The sequence below is a fragment of the Arachis hypogaea genome, chromosome 20, assembly GCF_003086295.3.
Source record: "Arachis hypogaea cultivar Tifrunner chromosome 20, arahy.Tifrunner.gnm2.J5K5, whole genome shotgun sequence".
Lineage (NCBI taxonomy): Eukaryota > Viridiplantae > Streptophyta > Magnoliopsida > Fabales > Fabaceae > Arachis > Arachis hypogaea.
The window spans coordinates 45,290,237-45,303,866 of record NC_092055.1 but is presented as its reverse complement, the minus strand read 5'-3'; the positions used below and the strand labels follow the sequence as shown (position 1 = coordinate 45,303,866).

Here is a 13,630-nt window from a genome sequence, read left to right as displayed (position 1 = left end):
TTGTTCTCTCTAAAATTGTGATCTTTGTCTTGCTTAATTCTATATTTCCATGGTTTAATGTATGCATGCACTTATATGATTGAGGCCTTTATTTCACTGAGCTTACATACTCATATGGCCTTACCTTTCATTATCCCTTGCAAACTAATGTGAGCCTAGTATACCCCTTTGTTCTTTACTTTAGCACATCATTAACTCTAAGCGGAAAACAATAATGTCCTTAATTTGAATCCTTGGTTAGCTTAGACTAGTGAGAGTGCTCATGAATTAAATGTGGAAAAATTGGGTTTGCCAATATTTGGTTTGAGAATTGGGTGTTGTGTATTCTTGAGAAAATATGAACAAGAAATGTTTAGGACATGTTCATGCATTCAATAATTTAATCATATGCATTAAGAAAAACAAAAGAAAAAAAATAATATAGATATATAAAAAAAGAGAGAAAAGGAAAAGAAAAAATAAAGGAGAAAAAAAAAAGAAAAAGAGCAAACAAATAAAAAGGGGACAAAATGCCCCAAAGTAAGTGGTGAAAGCAATGCATATGTACTGTACTCGAAATTAGGATGCATGAATATGTGGAAAACATGGTTAATGGATAGTTAGATGTGGTATTGTGATTACATGGATTGTCTAAAGTTAGGTGGGAAGTTTAAGTTAATTAAGGATTCAGATTTTACTCCACTTGATCAAATACAATCCTACCTTGACCCTAACCCCATTACAACCCTTAAAAGACCTCTTGATATATGTATTTGTGCATCAAATTTTTGTTGATTGTTAGATGAAGAGCAAGCCTTAGAAAGCAAGGTTAGTAGAGAATTGAGAGAATCGAACCTTAAACACCTGAGCGATTAGAGTGTATACACTTTCGGTGAGGGTTCGATGCTCAATTCTTTATTCTTGGCTTTCATGAGCTATTTTCTTATGTAAGTTTACTTGTACTTTATTTTGTGATTTGAATTAGTGAAATCCAGTTCATGTTTGTTCTTAAAATATTTGTTTACTTTTAACCAAGTAGGTAGAAGTATTTTGGCATTTAGTTGCATTCATATAGATAGGTTACATTTCATAAGTTTTACCATTCTTCTTCACTCTCTTATAGCTTCTCTTGAGCTTAGCATGAGGACATGCTAATGTTAAAGTGTGGGAAGGTTGATAACCCACTATTTTATGGTTTATCTTGTGCTCAATTGAGTGGTTTTTATCAAGTCCTTGCCCACTTATTCATACTATTTGCATGATTTTACAATTCCTTCCAAGTCTTATTCTATAATTGAAAACATATTTTCTGGGCCTTTAAATTGCTAATTTTAATCGTCTCTTATTATCATTCGATGTCGTGATATGTGCGTTAAGTGATTTCAGGGATTACAGGGCAGGAATGGCTTAGAGGATGGAAAGGAAGCATGCAAAAGTGGAAGGAATACAAGAAACTGAAGGAACTGCTAAAGCTGTCCAGCCTAACCTCCTGGTACTAAATCGACCATAACTTGAGCTACAAGGGTCCAAATGATGCGGTTTCAGTTGCGTTGGAAAGCCAACGTCTGCGGCTTCGCAATGATATATAATTTGCCATAGCTGCCTCGAAGCCAGATGACGCGCACGCGTGGATTACGCGGACGTGTGACCTGGCAAAAACGCAATCCGCGCGAACGCGGGGACGACGCTTCCGCGTGACTTTGCAGCGACCTGTACATACCAGAAATCACTGGGGGTAATTTCTGGGCTATTTTTGACCCAGTTTTCGGCCCAGAAAACACAGATTAGAGGCTATAAAGTGGGGGAATCGATCCATTCTTTCACACAACATATACAACATTCATATTCATAATTTTATGTTTTAGATGTAGCTTTTAGAGAGAGAGGCTCTCTCCTCTCTCTTAGGATTTAGGATTTCTATTATGATTAGGCTACTTCTCTTCATTCCAGGTTCAATGTTCCTTTAATTTATTTCCTACTTTTATTTATTCTATTACTTTAATTGTTATTTATCTTTTCAATTTGGCTTATGAACTTAATGTTAGAGTTGATTTTTTTATTTAATATAATTTGAGGTATTTCAGATTTATGATTGCTTTCTTTAATTTATGTTATTGATGCTTCTAATTAATCCAAATTATTTTTATTCGAGTAGATTTTCTTCCCTTTTGGCTTTGGTTGAGTAATTGGTGACACTTGAGTTATCAAACTCAGCAGTTGATTGGAAATTGGGATTGCTGATTGATTTGGATCCTTCTAAAGCTAGTCTTTCCATAGGAGTTGACTAGGACTTGAGGAATCAAGTTAATTAGTCCACTTGACTTTCCTTTATTTAGTAAGGGTTAACTAAGTGGGAGCAAAATTCAATTCTCATCACACCTGATAAGGATAACTAGGATAGGATTTCCAGTTCTCATACCTTACCAAGAGATTCTCTTAATTATTAATTTATTTTTCTTGCCATTTAAATTACTTGTCCCCTATTTCAAAAACCCAAAACAAAAATATACAAGTTCATAACCAATAATAAACACACCTCCCTGCAATTCCTTGAGAAGACGACCTGAGGTTTAAATACTTCGGTTATAAATTTTATTGGGTCTGCTTAAGTGACAACCAAAGTTTTTGTACGAAAGGATTTTCTGTTAGTTTAGAAACTATACCTACAACGCAATTAATCTTGTGAATTTCTCTGCTAGCAAGAATCTAATCGTCAGAAGTGCTATTTTGTCATGAGCCGGAATGGCTGTGTATGATAATGAATTATGGCTGATTGCGGAATATATTATGAGCCGGATGGCTAACTATGAATCATGAATCTAAGCCGAATGGCTGAGATGAATGTTGCTTTATGACTGAGAATAAATGCATATATGCTGAGTTATTGATATTGTGATTGTTGCACTCCACTATCTGAAATACGAGTTTTCCTGGGAAAAAGTAGTGGCTAGCCACCACGTGCTCCAAGTGGAGACTCGATACTCTGTTGACCCTATGTCATAAGTGTGGCCGAACACTGTGAAAGTTCCGGATGAGCTCGCCCCCGTGAATATACACCAGTGAGGGTGTTGGATATGAATTTTGATTTATGATTGAGAATAACTCAAGTTGGGGATGCACGACAGAGGACAGTCCAATGGTTAGCTACCAGGACTTGTCAGGTTGGCTTTATAACCGACAGATGAGACTCATCAGCTACTAGAACAGGCATTCATCATATGCATCTATGTGATATTATTTGGGTGTGCATATTGTACTTGGTTTGTCTATGTGATTAATTGTGTAACTGTTAATTGTTCTACTTGATGTAACTGCTTGTCTGTGCTTGAGCTTTCCTACTTGTGCTTGCGACTGAAATTCTGTTGGATTGTGGTGGATTGGTTGTTGTTTGGACCTAGAGCCGTGGTTGATCATGAAGTGGGTCGAAAGCCATGTCTGGTTGATGTTTCTAGTTTGGAAAAGTATGAAAAACTAATTTGGATCAGTATAGATAAACCTTTTGAAAGGCTTTTGGAATTTTCAAGAAATGAACAGCTCCTCTTTCAAAAAAGATTTCATATTTCTCTTTTATAGTAAACATTTGCTTTTGAAAAGACCCATAAGGCGGTTATTAATCACTGGAACGAATTTACCTTCACGTATCCTATTATAGTAATTCTCAAAAACCCTCTACTGAGAATCCTTTCGAGGATGATGTTCTCACCCCCTCCCTGTACAAATTTTTCTTTTCAGGATATGGACGCAGAAGTCACGAAGAATTTATCTAGTTGTTGTCGTGATATTTTGTATTGCTTCAGTTATTATTCATTGTTCCCTCACCTTTATCTTTATGCATTTTTGTAAGAGGAATATGAATTGTATTGGTTAATGCTTGTAAAACTATTTATTATATATATACATATGTATGTACTCTTTGTGAGTTTTGTAAGTTGTATGGTATGTATGGATGTACGTTACCTAACAAAAGTATTTTGGAGCAGTATTGTAGTTTAAAATTTTAAACAGGCTCATAGTTTAGTATTAAATATTATAAGAGTCGTCGTAATATCTGAGCTATCAGAGTGGCGCAGCCGGAAGCGTGACTTTTGATAGTTAGGGTGTTACAATGATGTTCAACTGCAGTTAGCAGAGCTTCAATCACTGGGATAGCGTAGAAGAGTAAGCGATACGGTAAGACCAATCGATGCAGCACGCGCATCTTCTAATGTGCAGAAGCACATTCCCTCCTCGAGCTCTAGCTCCTCGTCACCAATGGCTTGGTTTATGACCTAAAAAAAAAAGAAAAAAAATACAAATGAAACTCTACCTAATAGTTAACTATATAAAAGTGGCTAATTTCACTATCGAGTATAACAAATAAAATACACTACTGTAATTTTAAGTGCTAATTTCGTTTTATTATGTATGTTAACGTGGATGTTAACTTCGTGTAATTATGGATGTTATTTCACATGAACTTATTGATTGCATAAAGCATGAACTTTACACGAATGTTATGCAAATAACTAAAGTGCCAAAATTGGCAGTTCACTAAATAATACAATATAAGTATAACTGAGGATACAATTAGTATCATATTCGATACAGCGAACATTGTATGACTGTGTTGGTGCTTAAAATAATAATAACAATAGAAATAATACTTTATATATAAACATAAAAACATGATATATCTATTTTGATTTTTTCTTGTCTAATAAAAATTTGTCGATAAATAAAATAAAATGTTCCAATCTTTTAAAAAGGCAATATAAAAATTTTATAGTTTTTTTATGGATTAATGGGCTGGTCATGATAAAATAATTTTTATATATTTATTTATTTTGAATTTTTTAAAAAAATTATTGTTATTAAGCAAATTAAAATAAAAAAATCTATAATTTGATAACTAATTAATCATAAGAAGAAGAAATTAAAAGCATGATTAATTATATAAAAAATAACATAAGTATTTATTTAAATAAATATTAATACTTTCGTCCACATATACAAAAAAAAAAATAAACAGCATAAACAAAAAGGTCATAATTGGCAAGATTTTAAACTAATAAACTATAGTGCTTAGTCTTTCTTTTCTATTGTCTTATTTGTTTCTTTTTTCTATTTAACCAAAAAAAAAATTAGTGAGCAAAATCAAAAGATTTAAATACTAATTACCAAAAAAAATTAAATAATAAAAAAAATACTTCTTATTTTAGAGATCAACATGATAAAAATATTTTTAAAAATTAAAAAATATAACAAAAATAATAAAAAAATTTATTTTTCTTTACATAAATAGCAAACAAATAATGATCAAGAATGTTATGCATATAACTAAAGTGCTAAAAAATACACAAAAAATAATCCGGGTTATTACCATACCTCATCAGAGCTAGTGTAGTTTTTCATATTCTTAGAAATTGATTGACTGACAACAATCTCGTTGGGTGAGTCTGTCTGTTGTTCAAATTTTTCAGCACCTTCTGCCATAGGTACTGTATTAAGCTCGAAATCAATTACCATACAAATTACAATGATAAAGACGATTTCTTGTAAAATTTTTTTGGCTTATACACTATTGTGCTTGCAATGGTGTTATTCTTGTAATTTTTTGAATGAATATGATTGAATTAACATAAGGTATATATTAAGGTAGGTTTCATGTTTCATATCTCCAATAATTGATGATAAATATCATAACGGACAAAGAATCAATTGCAATTATTTAATGTAATTGATATTATAATTACCGTTCTTAATTATAATTGTTATTAATCTTTATTGTATTTTTATATATAAAAATTAAATTATAAAAAGGAATATTAAGTATTGATTATAAGAATACCTAATAAAAAAGAATATAATTTTATAATTAATATCATTAATAAGTGAATTTGATATGAATATGATAAGTGGAATGATAAGAGAGTGGGATAAAAAATAAAACTATTATTAAATGATGTAAATGAAGTAAATTATGGAAAATTTTGGCTAATTATGGCCGAAAATTTTTAGTTACCAAACTTTTTTTTATTATTATAAAGGAAAATAAGAGAAAGAAGATGATAGTACTTAAATAATTTTTCATGTTATTTTTTAATTTTTTTGTGTGACCACCAAGATCCTTAATATACTTTTTCCCACCTAAGACAAAGGCTAGAATCAAATGTATAGTACGTTGATTAAAAAAAAAAAAAAAAAAATCTTTTTTTCATTGAATTGAAATGTGCAACAGCTGTCCTAGCTATTATCGTTGGAAAGCATTTATAGCTTCTTTGATTTGTAATATCCTTCCTATTTTGATATGATAAGGAAATTGATTCCTACATTGTTTTATTATAAAGTTAGTTAAAATAGAAAATAATTAAGTATATTTGTCATCATAAGGTACAACTTAAATCTTGAATTAACAGCAACATATTTAATGAACAAAATGAAAGAGAAGATAAGTAACTAGAATGCTCTAAGAAAATTAAATTTATGCTCTCTCCTTACATTCAACTCCAAAATAAATGTCCATTTTATATAGGTGCACTGCTTATAAAACTTGAAGTTGTTTTTTGTGACAATATCTAAGCATAAAAACAGTGTTGAGGATGTATTCTTCTCCCAAAATTAGAGTGTTACTGCAGGAGTAGTGGAGGTGCAAAAATTCAAAGCAAGGAACAATGTTGCAGTGGCAGAGGATCGTGGATAGGAGTGTGCTATCCTTGTTGGTCCTTTTCTTCTTTTTTTGTTGGGAGCATCTTGTCCTTAATTATACTAACCAAATCAGTACATTGAACTTTTCTTTGGCTTCAAGGATTGATTTTTTTCCCATCACAGTTCGATGAAAAATTTTGGTATCAAACATGAAAACAATCACTTTACCTTTTGATTTTTTGTCATCTATCCGAGCTGGTGCAATAGTTAGAAGTATCAGCAATATTTAATCACGATAGAACTTTATTTGCCTTGTTTTTTATTGAAAAATTGATCTGCATTGTTGGTCCAATATATTAGAAAATAATCTGCATATATGTCACTAAGCTTGGCCTACACAAATAATACACTCATTAAACTAAAATTTGGACTTTCGAACTCTATTAAATATATATTTGTCATCATAAAAGATAATGTTATTGTTTTCTAAACATTAACCATGTTTAAAAAGGAAGATGAAAATGCTATTATACCTAGATAAAACAGAGGTTGAAATTCCCACTTTTTTTATTGGGTTAAAATAATATTTTATCATAATTTAAAATGACAATTGAAACTGTTATTTTTATTAGATAAAATAATTGTTTTTTGTTGTTTAAAGTGGAGCCTAAAACTGTCATTTTTACCGTTTAAAACAATTTTTTTTTTGTCTAAAACTTTACAATATCAAAAAATCATACATAAATAAAACATCAAATATAAAATATGATTTGTAATGCATACATAATCATCAGAAATCAAAAGTCATAACCAATAAACAAAGTATGATACGTAACATATGGTTTCTGAATCATACATGTCTATTTTAACATATAGTCCTTAGTACGTAAAGTATCATTGTAAAAGAATCACGCTTTTTTTATTGCTCACTCCAGAAGAGTTACTTTCTAACTCTTTTGACAATTCTCTTGATCAAATTCCTACCAACAAAACTATAATTTGTAAACATAATAAACTTACAGATCTCAATAGAGTTTTGATGAAAGAGGAGAAGCTCGATGGAGCAACAATGATGGAACATAACCTCTCATGCATTACCACTCTCACTCTCAATACAATTAGAGTTGTATCAGAGAAGTTGTGGGCCTTTTTCTTTTGTTAATAAGTGAAATTTATAACGCTGGTATAAAACTACTAGAATCACAAAGAACCGTCACTTAATAGAGATGAATTATGGCAACCACATAAACTACTGCTATAATTAAAAATTAATGTTGATGTCATTTTAATATCTTTTATGCCCCTTAATTTTGCAGTGCACACATGCCACTAACCCTATTCTTCATTCTTCATTTTCTATTTTTCTTTATAATTTTTTTTTTATTTTGGATTTTTTTTTTTTTTTGTTAGATATTTTTATATTCATTTGGATTGTTTGTGGATCTTTTGATGTATCCTAGGTTTAGGGATTTATATTTTTAGATATTTAACCTAACATAAATGAATCTGACTCGGTGATTGGTTTATGGAAATTATGTTAGTTTTTTCTGTAAATATAATTTTTATTTTGGAACTGTAACATTGGATTTTTTTATGTGTATATTAATAGGAATTTTGGATTTGCATGCTTGGAATTTAAAGATTTTATGTATATTAAGTTTGTGAAAATTTTTTATTTTAGTAATTTTTTATGATGTTAGTCATTTTGAAATTTTATAATTTAGGTTGTCATCAGCAAGTGGCCATCGACAAAAAATTGTCAGAAAGTGACCACCAAAATAGTGATACAGTGGAAGAAAGGAAGCAGAAAGAATTGAATGTGAGAAGAAAGAATGTGAATATAAAATTTTAGTTAAAAAAAGTAACTGAAGTTAGTTACAAAAGTTTTAATTTTCTATTGGAAAAGTATAAATAGGCAATGAAAATATTAAACAATGGATATATGAGATGTTCAGTTCATTAAGTGTGTGCAGATGGTTATCCTAATTAATATTAAAATTTAGGTGGATAATTTAGAAATGTAGTGTATTTTTATTTTATTTGACAAATTTTAGAGTCCATTATTCATATACCTAACAAAATCCTTTTCTAATTAAACTCCATAAATAAAAATGTGAAAACCAGGCATACCACTAATAATATTGACCTCTTTAAATTAATTATTGATATTAAATTAAATCCACTCACTTCTTATAAATGTATATTTACACGGAATAATAGATAGAAGTGTTAGTTTAATCTAGAGTGGGAAAAAACAAAAAGAACTAGTTGTTTACATATATGATATATGAACATGAATCATGGAACTATGTCTGCTTGATATTTATCTTATGTTTTTTGTTACATTATTGCATTTCTTGCAATGGGTTTTGCCAGCAAAGTACTCGAGAAATGAGTGAAGGCTTGTGTTTCACTCGACAAATTTCATTGTCATATTGGATTCCATCATGAGCTTGACATTATTAATATAATTATATAAATATATATGAATATACATGTGGGAAGAAGGTTGGATTTGTGTAAGTTGCTTTTGAAGTAAGTGACAAATTGAGTGGCTTAGCAACAAATTTGAAAAGATGCAAAAGCTGTTGGCTCCGTCCATGTTTTAATAATTAATTAATTTGTCTCGTATATAATAAAACTTAATAACACCAAGGTACTATATGGTGTTGGTCCACCAAAACCTCATGTGTTCCAAAATGGGACCAGTTTCGTTTTTGTTTTCTTATTAAAAACGAATATCAAAATACTCCAAGTAGTTAGCCCCCAATAATGCATGTGTGGTCTCTTTTTTTTTTTTTTTTCTTTTTTGAGCTGTGCATGTGATCTCTTGTTTAGGATTAAGATTTGGGTGCAGTTAAGGCCTTAATTCAGGTAGTAATTTATATACTTTTTAATATGCTGTATTTGAATTTAAATCTTGGTGAATGCATTAAATATTGAAAAAAAAAATTCTTTAGTATTGTGTGAATAAATGTGTAATGTGAATATTGTAATACTTAATATTAAAAATTATCCAATTTATCTGGCTAAAAAAACATTTAAAGTTCAAATAAGGGGTTAAGTACTGAAATCGTCCCTAAGGTCTGGGGTAAAAATCAAAATCGTCCCGACCTTTTTTTGTTATTAAAATCATCCTCAACGTTAGAAAACGTTATAAAATCATCCTTTTCCACTTCAATTTTATTTTTTTTACCATATTACCCTTCATTATTAATAAAAATAATTAAAAATAATATTAAAAAAATTAAAACAAACTCCCCCCCCACCCCTCTCAACCCTCACCCCTTCCCCCTCCGGTAACTCCCTCACCCCTCACCCCCCATCCCTCACCCCCTCACCCCACTCCCCCTCACCCCACGTGTGCCCAACACCGGAGCCCGCAACACCGCCGCCAATGCTGCCTCCGTCCGCCACCATGTCCGGGAAAGCCCAACCGCCTCTCCCCATCCCAAATCCAACATCTTCGAGCCCAGGCCCAAGACCAAGCCCGAACCCACCCAGAGCCAGAAACCCACCAGGACCCTGCTGTGTGTTGCTCAGCAACAAAGTGAAGCTCCCACCGCACAAGCTCACGTTATTACCCTTTGCTTCACCATCCACAACTAATCCACCGAACTGCACGGGTGCTCCGGGGTGGTTGTTCCCGGCCACGGGAACCATGGTGAGCGGGGTCACAGAAGAAACTGAGGTGACGGCCGCACCCGCGGAGGAGGAGGTTGTGGCGGTGGAGGCTGAAGGAACGGTGCGAGAGCGCTTGGCGTTTTTACGGCTTTCACCGCCGACGGGGATGTCACGGAGAGTGCCGCCGTCGGTCCAATAGCGGCGGCAGGACTTGCAGAAGTGGCGAGGCTGGGAGAAGTTGTAGTTGTTGTAGTAGTAGAACTTGGTATTAGTAGAGTCGCAGGGAGGGCACGGCAGGTGCTCTTGCTCGGCCGACGGTGGGGCTAGGGAAGTGTTGTGAGGCTTGGCTGATCAACGGCTTTCGCCGGAGTCAGAGGAGGACATGGCGTTGTGAAATGGGGTGAAGGTAAAAATAGTATATAGTTGAAATTGTATGGATGAGAGGGTGAGGGAGTGGGTGAGGGAGTGGGGGGTGAGGGAGTTACGGGAGGGGGGAGGAGGGAGGGTTGAGAGGGGTGGGGGGAGGGAGAGGTTTATTTTAATTTTTTAATATTATTTTTAATTATTTTTATTAATAATGAAGGGTAATATGGTAAAAAAATAAAATTGAAGTGGAAAATGACGATTTTATAACGTTTTGTAACGTTGAGGATGATTTTAATAACAAAAAAAGGTCGGAGACGATTTTGATTTTCACCCCAGACCTTAGGGACGATTTCACTACTTAACCCTTCAAATAAGTGTTCCTATGTCTATACAAGAAAGAAAAAGAGACTAATTTCCTTTATCAACTTAACTATCCTTTCTTATTCTAGCTTATTACTAACAGACGAATGTTTAAAAATTTTATGTTTTAAATTAAAATGTACTACTTATAATATAAAATACTTAAATACTTGTTAGTGAAAACTGTTAATTTTGATGAAATCCACATCACCTCATAGGATGAAGTGTCAATCAGTTCCAATCACACTAAGACAAATATCTCCTTAAAAAAAATGAGTTTTATACACATACAATGGTTGCCTTCAACAAATAATAATAATAATAATAATAATAATAATAATAATAATAATAATAACCATTTCTAAGTTCTGCCAATGAGTAATAGCTTAAATGGCATAGTCTCCCCATACTCAATTAAGAGATTATGAGTTCGAGTCTTCTATCTTTGGTAAAAAAAAAAAAAAAATCATTTCTAAGTTCTAACCATACAAATTTAGACAGTAATAAATTTGACCACGACAAAATAGAGATGATGTTATATCCATTAAAAATGAGTTTTTATTGATAAAATTATCTAAATTTTAAAAAATTATTTAAAAATTTTAAATTATTTCTTCTAACCTAACCGAACCTAATCTCAATTCCAATTATAACTCTAATTTTACCTACCCACAATTTCAAACTCATCACTATTCCAATCCTTTACAACAATAAAAAATAATAACGGAAGAATTCACCAAATTTCATAGCTATGAATCCTTGTAAACTCATTTGTCGCTGTCACGATCTCCACATATTTATCCTTGTGTCTCTTCTTCTTCAACTCACGCTACAACACAGACTCCGACAACAAGTTCGTAGTGCCAACCACATTCTCCGGCAAGAATCTAACGTCTTTAATCTCAGCATATCCTTTTTATTTTCCGACACGAGCTTTTTTAACTTCCACAAGCCATCACTAACGGCACCGAGATTGAAAGGTCCCCTTCCTTTGTCGTGCGTCATAACAGAAAAATCTACGTCCTGCATAGTACGAATGAGGGACAAGTGTTGAATTTGACAAGGTGCAAGTGATTTTATTATTGGGTTCAGGTACAAACAAGGGAAGAGCAGAAGTAGGTGATGGTGGCTACTGTTGATGGATTCTAGTAGAACAAGTTTTAGTTATTCAAATCGCATGAGAATATTAATATTGGAATATTGGAGACTTGGAGCACTAATATTTGTACAATGTTATTGTTTTAGATAATAAAAGTCCTTGAAGAGAGAGAAAAAGAGAAAGACCAGTACTATTGAATTTGATATTATGAAGAGGAGGCTTAATTTAATTGTGGTTAGGTGTAATGTAATGTTAGAAAAAAAAAAAAGAAAGTGGCAGAGCATTGAGATATGTGGGGTTAGATTAGCAGGGAAAGTTTAAAAATTTTAAATAATTTTTTAAGATTTAAATAGTTTTGTTAATTAAAATTCATTTGTCACAGATATAACATTAATTTTATTTTTTTGAGTATGTCTAAAATGAGCACAATAATTATGTGTTTGTTGGATGTGTCATATTTATATAGACCATTAAATTTTATTAGATAAAAATTAAAGACTAATATAAAAGAAGAACATTGATAGTCTCTAATAAATACAAAATATCCAGAGGTTATGCATTGCCTGGATTTGTTTTTTAGAGCGTCAGGTTTGAAGGTAAATCTTCATAAGTCAAAGGCCCAGTATTCCAAGAGGGTGTCAGAGAGGAGAAAAGAGGTTCTCTCAGGGGTCTCTAACATCCGGTTCTACAATGATTTGGGTAAATACCTGGGAATTAACATCGGTCATGCCAGAACTTCTAGGAAGACGGCTCAGGAGGTTATTGAAAAAATTTCGAGGAAGCTCTCTAGTTGGAAAGGATGCCTGCTGAATAAGGTAGGGAGGCTTTTTCTTGTTAAATCGGTTATGGCCTTTATCCCGGTTTATGAAATGCAAATTTCTCTTCTCCCGAAGTATGCATGTAATAAAATTGATTCCTTGATGAGACAGTTCTTGTGGAAAGGCCAAGCGACCGGCAAAGGGCTGCCTCTGGTAAGGTGGGAGGTCGCCATAACTCCTAAAAGGGCAGGAGGATTGGGTATTAGGGATACTTCCTGTGCTAACATGGCGCTTCTGGGAAAGTTGGTATGGGATTGTCTAAATAATAGTGAGAAGCTGTGGGTGCAGGTTCTGAAGCATAAATATTTCAAGAATCAATCTGGTATGAACGAAAATAGTAGAAATTTTTCATCGGCTACCTGGAAGAACATTGTTAGTGCCTATGAGCATCTTAAAGAAGGGCTTCATTGAAATATTGGGGATGTCCACAAATCAGTTTGGTATGATGAGTGGACTCCTTTTGGTAAGCTTTGCAACCTTGTTCCTTATGTACATATTTCTGAATCAGATTTTATAGTGGCTGACTTGTGGAAAGGGGTGTCTTGGGAGGTTGATAGTCTTACCACGCCTATTCCACATGAGATTAAGCAGTTTATTTGTGGTCTGAGATATCCTAGTTCGACTGAGTTGGAGCTACAGTGGAAGTGGTGACCTGCAGTAACAAAAAAGTATAGTGCAAGGGAGGGTTATAGATGGTTATTAGAGAAAACATTAAATTGAAATGCCAATAGTAACTAGAATTGGTTGTGGAATACAAACA

At 32.8% G+C, this 13,630-nt stretch overlaps 1 protein-coding gene and 1 pseudogene across 1 annotated transcript; one reads left to right on the top strand and one right to left on the bottom strand.

Moving 5' to 3' along the window:
- Positions 1-9,918: 9,918 nt before the first annotated feature.
- LOC112785831 (dof zinc finger protein DOF3.4-like) lies at positions 9,919-10,611 on the bottom strand (annotated as a pseudogene).
- A 1,995-nt stretch (positions 10,612-12,606) lies between these two features.
- Positions 12,607-13,281, top strand: LOC140183059 (uncharacterized mitochondrial protein AtMg00310-like). Its single transcript, XM_072231060.1, has 2 exons — positions 12,607-12,867; positions 12,982-13,281. The coding sequence occupies exons 1-2, from the start codon at positions 12,607-12,609 to the stop codon at positions 13,279-13,281; spliced, it is 561 nt and encodes a 186-aa protein (XP_072087161.1).
- The last annotated feature ends 349 nt before the right edge of the window (positions 13,282-13,630 follow it).